General features: G+C 38.6%; 1 protein-coding gene across 5 annotated transcripts in view; it reads right to left on the bottom strand.

Moving 5' to 3' along the window:
* LOC104334297 (kinesin-like protein KIF16B) overlaps positions 1 to 19,388 on the bottom strand; it is a 156,337-nt gene that overhangs the window by 116,069 nt on the left and 20,880 nt on the right. For all 5 annotated transcript variants that reach the window (XM_075413515.1, XM_075413513.1, XM_075413514.1 and 2 more), the window contains exons 4-11: positions 16,460 to 16,576; positions 10,367 to 10,464; positions 9,748 to 9,857; positions 8,969 to 9,111; positions 7,455 to 7,623; positions 7,140 to 7,271; positions 4,681 to 4,856; positions 3,067 to 3,132 (exon numbers count right to left, since the gene is read on the bottom strand). In XM_075413515.1, coding sequence (XP_075269630.1) covers positions 3,067 to 3,132; positions 4,681 to 4,856; positions 7,140 to 7,271; positions 7,455 to 7,623; positions 8,969 to 9,111; positions 9,748 to 9,857; positions 10,367 to 10,464; positions 16,460 to 16,576 — 1,011 coding nt within the window. The remainder of the gene's footprint in view (positions 1 to 3,066; positions 3,133 to 4,680; positions 4,857 to 7,139; positions 7,272 to 7,454; positions 7,624 to 8,968; positions 9,112 to 9,747; positions 9,858 to 10,366; positions 10,465 to 16,459; positions 16,577 to 19,388) is intronic.

Genomic DNA, 19,388 nt, shown 5'->3' on the forward strand with positions numbered 1-19,388 from the left:
GCCTGAGGAAGAGAAGGCTGAGAGGGGACCTTAGAAATGCCTATAAATATCTCAAGGGTGGGTGTCAAGAGGATGGGGCCAAACTCTTTTCAGTGGTGCCCAGTGACAGGACAAGGGGCAATGGGCACAAACCGAAGCAGAGGAAGTTCCGTCTGAACATGAGGAAGAACTTCTTCACTCTGAGGGTGATGGAGCACTGGAACAGGCTGCCCAGGGAGGTTGTGGAGTCTCCTTCTCTGGAGATATTCAAGACCCACCTGGACAAGGTCCTGTGCAACCTGCTGTAGGCGACCCTGCTTCGGCAGGGGGGTTGGACTAGATGACACACATAGGTCCCTTCCAACCCCTACCATTCTGTGATTCTGTGATGTTGAGGCTAAAATACCCTCCAGAGAATGGCATGCAGAGGAAGAAGCAGACAGGCAGTCTTCAGGAGAGAATCAGAGCAAAGTTTGCTGCACCTTAGAAATCACACACTTGGTTGAAATCCGCAAATTAGTAAGAAGCTACTTGCAAAGGCATTACAGACAACGAGAGCACTGGGTATGAACACTTAGGTTTTGTCCCACTTGTCCTACTCATCTAGTTGTCCATATCATAAGTTAACTTTCATAGCCTCCACATCAGAAAAGGCTCTTTTCATTTCAGAGTCTTTCAGACTCTTTAGACGGCACTGCACAGAGGGTGCTTCAGGCAGATCCACCTCAAAGCTCTGGATGACTTGCAATCATAACCACATTAAATAGAATATATATACACACACACACTTTCATTTTTTAAATCATCAGATTTTTGTGCAGGAATTAAATACACATTTTTTAAAAACATACACAATCTTCTATTATTTGAATTCACTTCAACTGCAGAAAGCTGAAAAAAGAAACATCACAAAAAAACCCAGCTGCATCCCTGTATTACTTTACATATAAAATCACTGTACAAAAAAAATAAAAGGTCAGCAGTGCAGTTCCTCCAAACATCTTCATGTTTGCTACCTGCAGCCTACTGTCCCAGCAGACCAGCTGCAAATTAATCAATGGGAACCAAAGAAGCTTCTCTCAGCTCTACCTGTACCTCAAGCTTTCAACAGAGAAAAGTAAATACATCTTCCAATGCGTCATATCAGTCCTAGTGCTGCTAATCAGAATGTTAAAACAAGAAATCACTGAAAAGATTAAAGAAAAACACAGAGAAGGTCCATAAGAAGTCTATTCACCATACCAGAATAATTTCTATTCTTCAGAAATCATTTAAACATTGTTCTCATACAAGGACAAATCAACCCATTACAGAAAGCTACCATATATTTGTCCAATGATTTAAATACAGTGATAAAGTCTTTAGATCTGTATAAACAAATTAATCACTGCACTCGCTCAATTCTTAAAAAAAACTATAACCACTGCAATATCTACTCAGAATTTTCAGTAATTATGTCTCTTGTAATTACCATGAATAGTAATCACATAACCTTCTAATGAGGCTAATAAAAGATAGTCAAATATGCTCAATATACTCCCCATAAGAGAGGCCAATGCTTCTGAGCAGGACAAGCAGTGATTACTGTCAGAGCATAAGATACTCTAATTGGCATGTAGTCAGCAGTTTGTATTACTCAGCTACTCTTAGATAAAAACTTTACGTTTGTGCACAAAAATAACAGCATACTACACATACTAACAATATTATCATTCATCTCTGATTCAGCTAAAAAAAATTTTAAAATCTAATGAATACGAAAAAAAATAATTTGCAACTGAAGACTCATACTAACGTTATGCAGGTCCTACTTTAATTATTGAATACAACACAGTAAGGATTCTTGCATATATTATAGAGTTACAAAATGTGTTCCTAGCAGAAATTTGGCTTACGGAGAAGCCTGGAGTCTACTTTGCAGATATGGTCTACATAATACACATATTTCATCCATTTTTGATGTGAAGTTTATTTTTAAAGTATCATTTAATTGAAAAGTATTTCAAAATGTTTTTAAACTGGTATTACCAATGGGAATCCTGAAAAGTTCAGACAGATGCTGTACCAATTACTTAGGTCAAAACAGGATTCTCAAAGCAATGCATTCATTCTCTAACTGTAAAGGTCTAAGCAGCACCAGTGTAAACCTTACAATTTAAACCAGCTAAGAAGCCCCTATTTTTTAACAGCATCGTATCTACATTTGATTGGCATCTTGTTGACAATGTTCAGAACTAAAAATCTATTGCCATGTAGCTGAATGATTCCAAATACTTTCCTTTTCCAAAGTCTGAGTAATACTATTTTTTTAAAACAGTTTGCAGTAGCTTTAAAAACAGGCAAGTATATAGAAAAGAATTAATATAGAATGATAGAATAAAGAGTGAAAGATTGCAAATTAGAGAAATGAGAGTATCATTACAACTATATTCTTTCAGACCCTACAAGTATACCTAAATGGTCTGCAAGCATTTCCCAGCCTCCACACTGGGCTGGATTATTAAAACAACTTGGTGTGAGGCACACTATGAAGTACATCTAGATCTTAGACCCTCCCCAAAAAGGACAGCTAATTAGGTACTGAACATATTTGTACATACCAGATTTAAAGACTGAAATTTTCTTAAAATCTACCCCACAACATGTTATTAATTACGTGAAAACATAGAGAGCTGACGATTTTCCCCATAAATCTTTTACTGTATTCTCTACACACCAAATGCTTTGTTACTGTGATTACTGGTTACTAATTAGTCTGATTTAGTGGGTTTTCCATCTTTATTTACAAACATACTTTTTTAGTAAGGCAAGCTGGCCTGGGAACAAATACTTTCATTAAATAGAACTGCTATATAAACACTTAAGATACACTTTGCTCTTCGTTATAATGTTATCTCGCATAACACAAATTCACGCATAGGGTTTTTTTTTAAAAAAAAAAGGCACCAAGCTTTTTTTTCCAAGGTGGGAGAAAATTTAGTTGTGTATCAAAAAAAAAATCCTGAAAATTAACAACACTCTTGCATCCAGATCCCCCCTCCTTTCCTTTTTTTGGTTTAAAAAACGTTTTATGAAATTATAACTCACCCTTGCTTCATTCTGCTGAAGCTTTTCTTCCATACTTAAAGCTGTTGGAGAATCCAAAAGCGCGATCTAAAATCATAAAAAGTAACCTCATCAATTTTAAAAAAGGAAGAAAAAATAGTAACAATTTCCAGTGGATTCAAATGGAAGAAGTGAAATTGTTCAACTTTTATGATTATTTAGCAAGAGGCATTTTAAACTCCAATATACATCATTTTAGTTTGAAATACTGTAAACAGAGTAACCAAAATCTTGTCAAAGCAGATATTTCAAATACAGACCATTGGTTTGAGAGTACTATTTTCATTCACTAAGTATACACATGGTCACACTCATGCAGACATTGAAACAAGACATAAGTTTGTAACAGGTAATTCCTGATACATCTATTTTTATACTTCTGTTAAACATGAAAATTTATCATGCATCAATATTTAACCATTTTGCTATAATACATATGTATACCGCTTACCTTTAACAAATATATACTAAAGTAAGTGGCCTTCGAAAAGGAAAACTACTACACAACACGCACAAGTAATACTTGTTATGTGACCTACACTGAATCCAGCACTATATTTTGCTAACCAGTATCTTCAGTGATCTACAGTATTCTGGGAATATAAAGGGAAACCACAAAAGAAATTACACAGGGATTCATATTCTGTAGCATAAACGTAACACCACCTGCTGTCTTAGCAACCATCACAAATTCAATTAAGTTAGGCAAGTTCTCTATTGTCTCCCACACATCCTACAACTAAACGAGCTTTATTTTGTGATATCTCCACTCTTTTACAGCTTGGAACTGGCATTTCACACTGCACAGCCCATCTAAAATACAAACAGATAGTTCTAGAAATAAATCAGAATTTCAGATACTTCCAAATTCTATTTGGTCAAATACGAAATATAGCAGTCCCAAGTGATATCATTTAGAAGAGACAACTGGCCTGAGCCAATTGCCTATTCTTTATTGTTAGCTTGGTTTCACCATCCTGGAAATAGAAGAGAAATTAAGCCTAACTGCAAATCTTCATAGTGGCCAATACTGATAGGAGAACAAGAAAGAATTGTGCAAAACGGAAGTATAACATGACACATGTTTTCTTACACCACTACTGAAGATACTTGTACATATTTAGCATGTTACATGCTTTCTAATGAACTGTGCAGCCAAACACAAATAAAATGTATTTTTCAAACTCATCCATACCCCTACATTTTTATATTTATGCATCTTAAACACTTTATACCTTCTACTTCTTTTAAGATACTAAAGTACCTCTTCAGTCTATCAGGCTAGACCCAGGAAACATGTTGCTTCTCACTCTCCTGATGCTGTGGTGACTACCTGTTCCACAGCACACTGCAATCAAGCTTTGATTATATTAAGAGAAAGCAAAAAGCTTTAGGATGACAAATTTTCCCCCCTTCTGTTAAAAGAGGTACTCCACTGTCCGTATGGAAACTGATTCAACCAGAAAATATTCATTCATAGCCTTGTAGAACTTGTTTACTCAAATCAATATAATGAAAGATAATTATCTCATTACATTCTAGAAATAGATGTTATAACTCAAGGAAAATTACACACAAATTTCAGGTAAAGCTAACCTGGTTCCCTTGAGCAAGCAGGGCTTTTAATCGGGCTATTTCAGCTCTCAGCTCACGGATCAGTTTGACATTAGGATCCTCATTAATAGTAGGCTTGTTGATGATGTTTTTGGCTCTATTTGCATAGCGAAGTGTACTTAAAGTTTCTCCATAATTTACATCAGCAGGTGAAATAGCTAAGGAGATGAAATCAGAAACTGTTTATCTAGCACCATATGTTTCATTTGGTAAAGTTAATTTATATTTTAAAAGTCAGATGAACTTAACGTGGATGAGGAGACAGAAACATGCGATTAACCAGTATGGCTATAATTTGTTTCAATTCTTCACCCAGCTCCACTGCTTTCACGTCACTATAACTTTGCTTAAGTAAACACTGTATTAGAATAATGTTAGAATAATCAGGTCCAACAATCAAGCATTGTAAAGAAATCTTGTTATCAAATCTATTTAACATTTACATTTCTCTGGTAAGCATAAATGTCCTGTATGAACACTTTACAGGCTTTCTTGCAAATTTTTTATATGAACAGCAGGTAAAAATGGCGAGTATTCTGTAAGTATCAACGAGATCATTGAACAGAAAAGTCACTTTAAGTAAAAACACAGTAGGTTCAGTCCAAGATTTGAAGATAAATTAAACACCACTCAAGCAAAAGCAGACATGAAAACCAAGAGAAGAGCTTCTATGATTTACAAACTTAGCTGTTCTGCTGAGCTGCAGACATCTGGCAGCATGCAGAACTGTTACTTATCTGATGCATGAAGAGAAACCAGTATTATATTTACAGGCAACTTTACCAGGAAAAACATTGGAGTTTCAATGAAAGTTTTAATGCTATCCTTCATATAATTTTCCTAACAACATACAAGATGTTCTGAATTAAAAAGACAATTACTGCTTCCAAATAAATGAGCAAAAACACAGAAGAAAACACCATGCAGAAATTATGAGGGGCCAGAAATCTTAATAATCAAACTGAACAAGGGACCCAGAGAATAAGACAGTGAAAACACCTGTAAAAATAATTAAGTAAACAAAATAGTCTGCCCTTCTTCATTCTCTCCACAATAATAAAAATTCCTTTTGTGGTAAAGACTCCTTGAATTAGAGGAGATGCACTTGGCAATGGACTATACTTCCCCTACCTCCCACTAACACTTCCCTAATTTATCTGCTGTTTCCTCTCCACTGTTCAATTATCCTCTTTCTGGAACTGTTACAATATGTTTTGACAAATCAGAATTGGATGTATTTTTGTAAGAGACCTTCCCTACAGTTTGAGATGATCTTCCTGTTTTTTTTGTGTTTAGTTACAGAAAAGGCAGGCCCAACATATCTGAACAGCTCGTCAGGTTCTGTTACGCAATTCAGCCACATTACCAGCAGAGTTACTGCTGGAGAAAAGATCAGCCATCAGGGCTTTACCAAGTAGAAGCATCATTAACAGATGAGGAAATAGCTGAAAAAGCAGCTGTGCACTGTAATCATTAGTATAGGCAGTGAAAGCTCGATGTGTTTCTAAAACTTTTCTTCCCAATTCCTCTGTCAAAAAACCCCCAAGTTACTCAACCATGTAACTGAAAGAAAGCATCAAGAAGATGCCAGCACAGTGTCACTTAAACAGCCAGAAAAACAAAGCAAAGTCCGGTCCAAGATCCTCTTTTAGTACTAGTATGAGGAAAGAAAGTGGCATGGATTCCAAAAACATCCCCTAAAGCATGCAAGTGAGGAACTGCTGTCCAGAGAAATTGATTATAGCAAAGTGACTGAAGAACCAGAATTTCATCCAATACATTTTATTCCTTCAATTCTGCTCTCCTACCATTCCCAACAGAGGACTGCATTGGTTAGACTCTATTTCATTTAAGCAAGAAAGAGCAAGAAAAATTTCAGAGCTGCTCTTCTCTTCACATCTTACTTCTCAAACATCCAAAATCCTTCCCTCCCCTTAAACATGCTCCCAGCTTCACTTGGGGTTTTTTGGGAACGGAACTCCCGTTCCAATTTGTTGAAAAACCTGCAATACATATGCCATATGTAGGTTTTTAAACCAACCAATCCTTACAGAGCTTCCTACGAGTAAAAAGGAAACTGTAAGAAAAGTTTGCAAAATGACTGATCATAAATAAATTTAGACAAAAAGTTAAAATGCTGTGTGCATTCAAAAAGTAGGTTAAATAAAAATGACAGTCTTACCCACTGAATCTCAAAAATAGACCAGGTTATTTCTGCTACTAATGCAACAAAAACAACACATAGTTCTGCAGCTGGAAGAGATGTTCAGCAGAGTGTAGGTAAAGGCAGAGCATTACTAGAAAACTCAGAAAGAAAGAAATCATCAGTACATGTAAACAATGTTCTGCCTTAACAAAGCATCTGGAATCTCATTATTTACAGCCACTTCTATTAAGCATGAACGGTTCTGGACGCAAAAAAGTAATTTTAGAACACTTACTGGCAATCATTATAGTTTTAGAGTTTCCTCCTAGGCTATCTTTTAACAGCCAAGTCAATACGGAGTCCCTGTAAGGCACAAATACTTGTTTCTTCTTTGAAAGAGGATTTGTTGCATCCTGAGATAAATCAGCTGTGATGTGGAGGTAGAAAAAAAAAATAGCAATTACATATTTTTATTCATTTTCAAAAATGGTATGTGTTAGGCCACTATTTGTGTAAGCAAAAATGAACAGAAGTGTAAGCAAATAAGCAGAAAGGTATTTAATGATTTTTAAAAACCCAAAACAGACAAGCACAGAAAACAGAGACTTACCTAAGGCAGAAATGACATTTCCCAGGGTAACTAGAGATTTGTTAATATTCCCTCCTTCCTTCAATCTAACTCCTGTGGCACCAGTAGCATCTGCTCTCTCACTTCCAGCAAGATCTACCAAGTGTATCTTGCTAACAGTCTCACAAGGCATTTCAGAATCAAATTTGGCCTACAGAAAAAAATACAAATAAAAGTGTGTTAAGTTACCAAATTCTGAAATTTTACTGAATCCAACTTAGCGGTCTTTTTGATGTCATGACTGAATTTAACTTGTTTACAATAGTAGAGCTTCAGAAACAGGTGTATTAGAGATGCCACAAAAAGGCATTTGATCATTAATTGCTGCATAACTCCCATGCAAGTATTTACTTCTTTAAATTACAGTGCTTTCAGCTTTCTAGCCATTTATGCACATGCACTGACTAATGCAAATTGGTATTTACATTATGCACAGTGAATATGTGCTGCATTAATTTTATTAGGCTCTCAACATTTAAAGCTATAGCATACATAGACACATTTACACTCAATTTCTTCCCCTGCCTGCAAGTTCAAGTAGCAATTGCAATTTTATTCTATGATTTTAACTGATGTTTTCTCCCAATTTTTACCTTAATTCACATGTCAACTCAGATTGCCCTGTTTCAAACTTCCTTCTACTTTTGCAGTACAACAGTAGAGCAAAAACCTTTTGCTACCTGTCTCTCATCCTCTTCTGAAAGTTTTGTGATGAGCAATTCATCATTGGTGAACAGCTGCAAGGGATTCTGTGTGTGTGTGTGTGTGTTTGGGGAGAGACACGCAAAGTTCTGTCAGTATAGTGAACCATCTCTATGCTACCTTCTGTTCATCTAGCAGGTTATCTGTGGACTGTTTAAAAAGCCCCCAAAAAACAATGATGAAGAGCAGGGATCATTACAAAAGGAGTTTACCACATACAAACAAAAAAATCACTATGCTCTGAGAAAACATGTTACACCTCTCCGTTATTCCATCAGTAAATCAAGGAATATATACAGGTTTCCAACAGTAACAGATGAAGAGTCAGCAAGAAAAAACTGAGAAAACACTTCTACACTCTACGATTTGGGCCATGGAGACAGGTTTTTCTGTAAACTTTGGATAACATCAGAGCATAAAAGTTAGCCCATCTTCAGCTCTGGCTGAAGTGTCACACAACATGCTCCTTATCCACTCCTGTCGCAGCGGCATCATGAAACACACCAGCACTGATCACTGTTATTCAGCCTGAACTCCCAACAATTATCTCCTCAAAAATCCGTTAAATATGATTTTAAGTAATCGCATTACACTGTAAATTTTCAAGATTATAATCACTGATAAACATGTTTGTAATTCTCAAAACAGTATTTTCACGCTTCTAACTTTCCCTATCACAAGACAACAACATAGTCATTATCTACCCATACATACTTATTTCATAACCTTATTTTTTAATTATCATATGATTTATAGAATATAAACACATACTAAGATGGCGGGGGGGGTGTTACCTGAGTGAAGTTGATCGTGAAAATGGCATGCGACCTGCTACTGACATCATTCATTCCAGTTGCAGCCGTCGTTCTGTTTATATTTCCTGCGTCCATAAGTTCCTCTACATCAGTATAATTCTGCACTAAATGTTTAGACAAATCTAAAGAAAAGCAGTATTACAGTATGCTCACACATGCACTTGATTTTCTTCTTACAAAAAGATTCAAATTACCCTCACTACTGCAAAGTATTGCTACAATCAGTGTTTATTGTCATACTTGTTTAGCACTTGTTTAGCATTTACAGAAAGGAACGAGGCCTCCTGTGAACAACAGAGAATTTTAGACATTTACAGTAAAATAAGAATAAAAAATGCAATCTTACTAAAGTATTTAGTACAATAACAGAAGCATAATCCCTCAAGAGACATGAAACTTCCCTGCCAGAGGGCAGATTAAGACAATTAGATCCTAATAGGTTCTTTCCGACTAAACATTAAAGATTCATAAATTACAGTCAACAAATTCTTAAAACCAACTGCATCTCTCAACATAATTTAAAAATGTGTTATAAATTTACAGATAAAAACTGTATAATAATCTTAGAATTGGGAAAGCAAGTGGGGATACAAAATGAGAGGCTCTTCTCCTTTAATGCTTTTATACCAAAAGGAAAGCACTGTATCCATCATCATTTATATTTTAAAATATAAAAATGCCCTGTGCAATTAGACATGACATTTTAGAATATATAACGGTAATAAAATATCAGCGCAAAACACTGAAAGTGTTTTTACCCTCAACATACGGCCCTTCTTTTGGATGTTCTCGTATTCGTAAATTATTAGTTTTTGATGACTTCCGTCTGAGAAGATCTCTCACACGTTCATTATAGATTTCCAGATAACTGAAAGAAAAAGATTAGAAAACCACTGACTGATTCAAGAGTTTTTAAAAAAAGGAAAGCCACTTTAACACTGTATTTGAAAGCAAGATGCCTCAAGAAGCAAATGGATCCAATGCTGGCTTCAGATAGTAATGACTACAGCATACTTATATCGTAAAGATAAATAGCCAAAATAGAGAGAAGTAAGTAGAAAGGAAGCAGACATTAGCAAGGATCAAGATCTGCTAATGTCAGCCTGAAATAAAAGGTAAAAATAAGGAAGATGATGTCCAGCAGCAAGGCCATTTTCATTACCATTTAAATAAAGCAAAATGCACAGCTGTTGGACTGATGTCAGAAGTATTGTGCATTTTGACTACAACTGCCAAGAAAAATCAATTATAGGACTGAGGCCAAGAATGCTAAGTTGTTTGAAAAACACAAGCTTTTCTCAGAAATAAAGTGAAATGGGGTGGTTGTAACTGAAATAAGTTTGATAACCAGCAAACTATTAACACGCCAAGACCTACCTGACTTCTGTTCGAAAGGATGCCTCATTCCGCTTTGTTTTTTCACTTATTTTGCTGAACAATCCTTCACAAATTCTAGGTATTAAACCTGCATCACCCTGCAATAAAAACAATTCTTATTTCCAAGGCTAAATATACATGCACAATATATTTTGAAAATTAAAACCCAGGATCACTACTTGAGAGTTCCAACATCCAGAGAAAGGGGAAAAAAAAAATTCAAAGCTTCTCAGCAAATACTCTCTCGTCCTTTATTTAACTGCAGTCACCTAGCCACTTTGACCCTCACGGGTGTGTTGGAACATATATACGAGCTCAAAATCTTTGCTATTGGGACACATTTTGCCTCTCTCTTTTAGCTAGAACAATCTCCACTGTTTAAGGAATAAACTTGCTCCTCAGAGCAACACAGAATCATACAATCATAGAATCATAGAAAGCTTTGGGTCGGAAGGGACCCCTAGAGGTCATCTAGTCCAACCCCCCTGCAGCGAGCAGGGACACTGCTAACTAGATCAGGTTGCTCAGAGCCCTGTCCAACCTGGTCTTGAATGTTTCCAGGGATGGGGCCTCCACTGCCTCTCTGGGCAACCCGTTCCAGTGTTTCACAACCCTCACTGTAAAGAATTTCTTCCTTATATCCAGCCTAAACCTACCCTGTTTTAGTTTAAAACCATTACCCCTCGTCCTGTCACTGTTGTTTCTACTAAAAAGATTGTCCCCATCTTTCCTATAGGCTCCCTTTAAGTACTGAAAGGCTGCAATCGGGTCTCCCCGCAGCCTTCTCTTCTCCAGGCTGAACAAGCCCAACTCTCTCAGCCTGTCCTCATAGGAGAGGTGCTCCAGCCCTCGGATCATTTTTATAGCCCTCCTTTGGACCCGCTCCAACAGTTCCATGTCCTTCTTGTGCTGAGGGCTCCAGAGCCGAATGCAGTACTCCAGGTGAGGTCTCACCAGAGCAGAGTAGAGGGGCAGAATCACCTCTCTCGACCTGCTGGCCACGCTTCTCTTGATGCAGCCCAGGACACGGTTGGCCCTCTGGGCTGCCAGCGCACATTGCCAGCTCATGTCCAGCCTTTCGTCTATCAGTACCCCCAAGTCCCTCTCAGCAGGGCTGCTCTCGATCCTTTCACGCCCCAGCCTGTATTGATACCGGGGATTACCCCGACCCAGGTGTAGGACCTTGCACTTGGCCTTGCTGAACCTCATGAGGTTCACACAGGCCCACCTCTCCAGCTTGTCCAGGTCCCTCTGGATGGCATCCCGTCCTTCTGGTGTATCAACCATACCACTCAGCTTGGTGTCATCTGCAAACTTGCTGAGGGTACACTCGATGTCGCGGTTCATGTCATTGATAAATATATTGAACAGCACCAGTCCCAGTACGGACCCCTGAGGGACTCCACTTTAGTGGACCTACTTTATCTCGATACTGTCTTTCCTCAACTACTTCTATCTCATTTCACTATGGACTTGACAACATCTGCAGAGAATGGGACAAAAGCCATATATATGCATCCATGAGCCATTCTCATTCAAACCCCCAAAACGCAGCTCACAGTCCTTCCTGTCATGAAAGATGCAGCAGGTCCTCTGGATAAATTAGCATGCAATAACAAAATTAAAACTACATTCACTGTATCCCACAATGCAGCCAAATTAAATTTGGTACTTAACTTCTGAATGCTCGACTCTGCAGTTAAAGAGCTTTTATGCATAAAGTGCTTGGTTGGTTTAATAAAGCAAACTGAAAAAACACATTCCGTCTCATAGATCCCTACACACTACTTGGTTTACTAGCAGGACTACAACTACCCATTACATGGTCCTTGACACTTCAGCTAACACAGCAGCCAGCAGCAGTAGGATGTCATCTTCCCGGTTAAGCAGGCACTTGAGAATTGAGCCCCATCCTAGTAACGCTGCTGCTCCACCACCGATGTCAAACACGCATCAGACTGAGGCAGCAGCTAACGCTGCTGAGATATCCAGAGACTTAGCATGCAGCTCTCCTCTTCCCTTTGCTCCAGGAAGATCCCTTTCTAGCCAAGCAGCAAGGAAGTAAGTCAAAGCCAGGGATTTCCCCAGCAGCAGTGAGGAGCAGGAGCATACCATGCAGCTCCAGCCTCAGCTGACAAGGGGATGCTTGCTCGCAGCTGCCCCATTCCCACAGAGTCTGATTAGGCAGATAATCAACTACCTGCTGACTACACCTCCTCTTCACCGCTTCAGGAAGACAGCAGTTCTCAGAGCTGAAACGAGCGAACGTGGCTCCAGGGAACAAAGGGAGAGGACATATACATACAGACGAGTTTTGGGCTCAGAGCTCCAAACTCATAAGTAGCTTACAAAACAGTCTGTCAGCTACAATTTGCCTCCAGTCCAAAAACGCATAGGAGATTTGATGCGATAAACTAGTTCTAATTCTATGCACCACTGATGCAAGAAATGTAGTTGCTTAGAGCTAGCAGCCTTGTAATTAAGCAGGAGGCAACTCAGGACAAACCAGACTAAACATCCAACATGAGCATAGCCCAGGCACTCAAGCAAGTTTGCCTGGTGCGATTCTACAGATACCTGGCAGCAGGAAAACACTAAGACAGTGGACTACTCTGCACCAGACTCCAGCAGGGCAAGTGCTCCACAGGCAAAGATTTCTCTTCTACTCGGACCTCCACATAAAATCTGATCCTTTTTGCTCAAGCCCAGAATCACAGAATGGTAGGGGTTGGAAGGGACCTGTGTGGGTCATCTAGTCCAACCCTCCTGCTGAAGCAGGGTCACCTACAGCAGGCTGCACAGGACCTTGTCCAGGCGGGTCTTGAATATCTCCAGAGAAGGAGACTCCACAACCTCCCTGGGCAGCCTGTTCCAGTGCTCTGTCACCCTCAGAGGGAAGAAATTCTTCCTCACGTTCAGATGGAACTTCCTATGCTTCAGTTTGTGCCCATTGCCCCTTGTCCTGTCACTGGGCACCACTGAAAAGAGTCTGGCCCCATCCACCTGACACCCACCCTTAAGATATTTATAGGCATTTCTAAGGTCCCCTCTCAGCCTTCTCTTCCTCAGGCTAAACAAGCCCAGCTCCCTCAGCCATTCCTCACAGGAGAGATGCTCCAGTCCCCTCATCACCCTTGTATCCTTCCGCTGGACTCTCTCCAGTAGCTCCTCATCTTTCTTGAAGTGGGGAGCCCAGAACTGGATGCAGTTCTCCAGATGGGGCCTCACCAGGGCAGAGTAGAGGGGAAGGAGAACCTCCCTCGACCTACTCGCCACACTCCTCTTAATGCACCCCAGGATACCATTGGCCTTCTTGGCAACCAGGGCACACTGCTGGCTCATGGTTAACCTGTCATCCACTAGGACACCCAGGTCCCTCTCCGCAGAGCTGCTCTCCAGCAGGTCCACCCCAAGCCTGTACTGGTGCATGGGGTTGTTCCTTCCCAGGTGCACTCCAGTCTGCTCCTGTACTGGCCTCTTCTGTTCTCATTCTTCAGCTTCTCACTGCATTTTTCCCAGCAGTTCCAGGTGCCATCTCGGAGGTCCTCATCTTCTTTTCTTTGCCCAGATATAATTCTTAATTCACCACCCAGTCTCTTTTTTTCTTTTCTAATCATAGTCTGTCCTTCCATTTTGCCCTTTTTTAGCTTCTTCATACTCTTAATCACAGCCTCTCTGTCCTTCTTAAACCAGGTTTCGTTCTTTGAAATAATAATCTATTCTCTTCTTCTACCATACCTGGCCCTTCACCTGACTGCACCTTGGTTCAAAAAAACCAAAAAAATCCCAAAACCCTGGATAAAGGGACAAACTTGCAATTTAATCAGGCTTTTTTTGAGACAGTTGCCTTTGGTAACAGAGGAGCAACCTTTCTCTATATGTATCAATCTCCACTCCAGATAGAGTTTCCAGGTTGAATATTGGAATTTCCCGTACACTTTTTCCTTTGTTACTCTTTTTTTTTTTTTATTTAACACAGGAAGAGGAAAAAGGAGCACTCTTCTTTCGCCTCATGCTTGGAAACATCTGAACAATTTTAATTAAAGCTTAAGGAAAAAAAACCATGAAAGATCCCTCACAAAGTTTTAGGCCAGTCATTAGTATCTTACATAATTTAGCATTTGCAAGGAAATTCTTAAAATAGGAAATATTAGCTCTAATTGAGTAACTTCAACCACAGCAATATAGTGATGAGGAAGGAAGAACACACAGATCCCAGCATTTTCCATCAATATAATATACATCTTACAGAATGCACTGTCTTTATCAGAAACTGCATTTAAAAATTTCCTCCCTTTTCACTCCCTACAGCTCCAGGGCAGAATCAACTATAAACTTGGCAGGTTTTTTTCTGGGTTACAGAGTTTCCAGTCATGGAAATCTGTAGAACCAAACCAGGTACTTCACTCCAGAGCTGAATTTTCTCATTAACAGCCTGTTTTCCTTCTTGATACCTAACCTGAGAACACCTTACTGCAATTTAAATGTACTGTTTCTTACCCATCTATCTTGGACACAGGGAACAAATTATTCTCTTCCTTTCTGCAGCAGCCATTCCTGCCTTGGAAGACTTTTGTTCCTTCACAGTCTTCCTTTCTCTGCCTACAGAAGTCTGACTTCCCTGTTAGATCATATTTTATAGATCCCTGATCATTTCAGTATCTCTGCTCTAACTGGTCTGCATATTTCTTTAAATGATTGCTGCACACAATATTGCAGAAGCAGCCTTCAACAGCCAAGAACAGCCGATACTGAAAGCAAAACAAGAATAGAATTCATACTTTTTAAGGAGAAGTAAGGAAAAAAGAAAATTTAATTCCAATTCAGGTTTTCTTATAGCACTGTAGTCTGACAGGGCCATCAATTTTCAAGCATTTAACTTGGCGGCTGAGTATATTTTATACTCACTCTGTGAGTATAAAAGCCAGATTGAAGTATTTATGCATCATGGCAAGAAGATTAGACCTTTATTATTGAATAGTGTCAAACAAACTTCAGCACCTATTCATTTGCAAAATATCTTGATGATTACGGTCACTATATATAGTGAGGCAATCTCATAAAAATGTCACTTTCATAAATTTCTGAAATACAAATCCACATCTAGGTCGCAAGATCTTTTCTGGTTACAAAAGTCTACGCTGCGCACCATATTGAAGTTAAATACAAAGCTACTTATTCCCTGACAACTGAAAGCAAAAGATTTACAGCTAATTTACTGTCCTAAGCTAAAGGAAGTCCAAAGTGGCCAATCTTACTACATTTCAAAAGAGTGATCTAAGGAAAGACAAGTGGCAATATTCCCCTTTTCAATTCTGCGGGGAGAAGACATGCTGTATTTTTTTTCCCCAAGGATTATAGGACAATGAAACCTGTAGAGGCTGCCTTGCAAACAGGCATTGTCAGTTGGCCCTTTCCCAACAGTTTAGTGGGTTCTTTCTGTCCTTGGGCAGTGACAGAAACAATTGCAGGAAACTACTTCTGTCCTCCACTCATGAACAGCCAAATGCCCCTCCTACCAGGCTTCCCTCTTCCAGGGTCTTCACTGTAGTGCTCAACAGGACTTAATCCTTAATTTATTCTATCATTTCATAATGGTTTGCTGAAATTTACATTTAGTGACTCTCATCCTCAGTTTCTACTCCTCACTTGATAGCCTTCGCTAAACAGGGGTGAAGGAGCTATTATAATCTTCTGACCCTTCAAAAGGGGTCTAAAAAACAGACAGCTCTTCAGACAGAGCTCATCATTCGTGTTATCAAAATCAGTATCTTCTTTTTTGTCTCAAGATGGACATAGAAAATCACTGGTAACATTTGAAGTTTTTGGTTTTGTTACTGAAGAAAAACTTTTGCTTTTTATCCAACGTAACAGAGTATCACTTAAAGACACTTCTTCCCACTGTAAATATCTACCTATAAAAGAAACAGCTTCTAAAACCTCCGATTACTGCTAGAAGATATGATACATGAAGAGTCAGTGGCATACAGACAGGATCAGCAATAATAATTCCATAAAAACATGCTCTTGCAATAACATAATTTCAATGCATTGCTACAGAATAAAAATGCACATTTGCAAAATACAACATACCGCATTTCCCATCATGGTGTAGGACTTCCCAGATCCAGTCTGTCCATATGCAAACACACAAGCATTATATCCTTCAAAAGCAGATTTAAGCACATCTGTACCAAGATTTTTGAAAACCTAAATACAAAGAAAGTTTTCTCAGACAACTGAAGCTTCGGGGAAAAAAAGCTGTAATCAGTTATCAGTCCAGCATGGCAAATATTAAACAATAAACTACCACAATATAAGCTACTGGTATCAACCAATGATATTTACTATAGGACAGGAAATTAGTACTTCAAATAAAATACTAAAGTGTACTGCTGTATTTAGTTTATAGCACTGAATAGTATATTTTCCACTTCCTTTTCTGTCAGAGATCTACTTGATGTGCAGAAGTACAAAAAAATGCTCCCTTCTTTCTATGGCTCCAATTTCTTTTAGCTAATCTCAAATACTTCCTTCACTACTTCTCATCATTAATACCTCCTCACTTTTGCATCTCTGTCAACACTGTATGTTCTGCAAACCCCCAGCCTCTTCTCAAAAGGAAATGTTTCAGTGGTCCTGTCAGTTTCTTGGTTTGTGTTTTTGGAGGGTTTTGTTTGTTTGGTTTGGTTTTTTTGCTTTAACCAAGTGTAAGAAAATGGCCCATTATTTTCTCCATATTTCCTCTCTAACGGGCTTTCACATACCATTACTTTTTAGGCTGGCAAACCTGGAAACATGTTTTCTATATGGTAAACTACCCTCTTTCAGCTAGCCCCTTCTCTCTTGCCCTCAACATTTAGAAACTAGTAACAATCCCTCCTCCACGCGCATAATATGGGAGTCTGTTCTCACCCAGCTCTCACCAGATGCCTGCACCATCTTCGTCTGCAATACCGGCTCCAGTATCCCTCTCAGATTCCTGACCTTTCATTATCATTACCCCCCCATTTCCATCCACACACCCACTGGGCAAGTAACACTTCATGCAGAATTTATCTAAATTAAAACATTAATCTGGGTCTCTCAATTCAGACATGATTTTAAAAAATTTCATAGATGCTTCACATAATTTGGCTACTAGTCTGCAGTATATGTTAGTCCGTAGTGTATGTGATTTAAATTAACCAAGGTGTACAAGTTATTATTAACAGCAAATGGCACACACACAGTGTAATCACGCTACTCCTCTCTGGAGGAGTGTTGGGTCATTTCTTTAATCATTAATGCTCAGCTGCAAGTATACCTTTGGAATACTTAACCTGACCTTCTCTTGAGCAAAAGATTTACAATGCTGTAATCAGTTACACTTATCAAAGAGGAAGAGTATAAAGATCAGCAAAAAGACAATTTCCCTTTCATATATCATTTGAAAAGAAGCATCTCAGTTGAATTCTCCCTTCTGAGTAACTGTTCCTTTACTTTCTTTCCCTCTCTTTTCCCTTTCCCTGTGTGCAAGTTTTCCTCACCATCTGGACCAAGTCTTTACACACTACTGTTTTGACTGCACTTTTCCTTTTAAAAATTCATATATATCTTGCAAAGTGATTTGAGGTAGTACACAGGGCAGTTACAGTCGGTGTCTGAACACAGAGGCTTAACACACACGTTAGAAGTCATCGTTAGGATGGGACTTTGTCAGAACCAAATGACTGGGACACTGCTTTACCACAAAAGGGCAGTAAACTCATCAAAATTCTACTTGTTTCTCTTCCATGAATATAAACTAAGTAGCTTGATGGTAAGTTGCCACTCCTGCTCTAATTTTTGAATACTAAAGCATATTTTGCATCTACAAGGCATATTAATGGGGCACGCAGTATTAGACAGACTTCCATTTATTATTTTTCGGCCTTTCAAAAGGAAAAATATAACAATCATGAACAAAGTGCACTAGGCAACTGCATTCCCAACAATCAAGATCAGTTTTGTTCCATGGCAAGATGAATGTGAAAGACATCCTTCTTCTATGCCACTGGTGCAGTGAACTGGAAGTTCTGCAGCAACTTGATAAAAGCTTAACTACAAAGTCTTCCAAGTAAATATGAAATGAATAACACAAGTGAAACAATAGCTTGTGCAGCATTTGTTTAGAAATCGCACTCCCATAGTTTGAAAACTCCTTTTCTTTTCAATGTGCTGTGCACACTGTAATTAAAACAACACTTGACACAAATATTTTTGTGTTTGAGCAAGAGAAGTTAGCTTTCTTGCCAGTAAGGATGAAGGAAGCAGTCTGCGGTTGTGGGGCATACTGTAATAGCAGAATATTGAAGATGGACATCTAAGCCATGTTTCAGATTTATTGTTAGCATCCTATTACTATGAACCATAAAGCTCACACCTCAAGGCTGCTGCAGAAAATTCCTATATGGGCATTTTTGTTGATTTTTTTTTTTCTCCCCACCCGTAAGCTCCTGACACAGGTAAGTTATACTGATCTTACCTCAACCTGAGTTTTAAGTAAGGAAAAACTTAAAATAAGAAAAACTTAATTTATCATTTATATGTGGAAATTGGACATCAACACAGGATACAACTTGGATATCCGTTTACATTCATTCATGTTTCCTTTGCAAGTGTCTGTTTTAACAAGAATTAACTTTGTTATTTCACAGCACATGCTGATTCTGGAAAAAAAAAACTGCACTGTAACAGCAACAGCCTAACACCACAATGGACTGTCTTCCTGGTATTCTTCTAATGAGTTCTTGTCTACCGTAGCTTTCCAGAAGTATCTGAAGTCAGGTAAGAAAACAGCTACATAAAGGATCCAAGAATTAAATATCCATAAACCTAAGCCACAATTAGTGCTTATGAAGAATTTCTGTAACTACTTTTGTAGTAGATTTTGAAGACTTTTACAAAAACACATTGATACATCATTAATACTGTTTTATGGAGATGTTCTTATCTGTATCAGGAAGAACTGAGAACAATGTACTCAGTCATCACTGAGAAT

Source organism: Opisthocomus hoazin, chromosome 2 (genome assembly GCF_030867145.1).
Source record: "Opisthocomus hoazin isolate bOpiHoa1 chromosome 2, bOpiHoa1.hap1, whole genome shotgun sequence".
NCBI lineage: Eukaryota > Metazoa > Chordata > Aves > Opisthocomiformes > Opisthocomidae > Opisthocomus > Opisthocomus hoazin.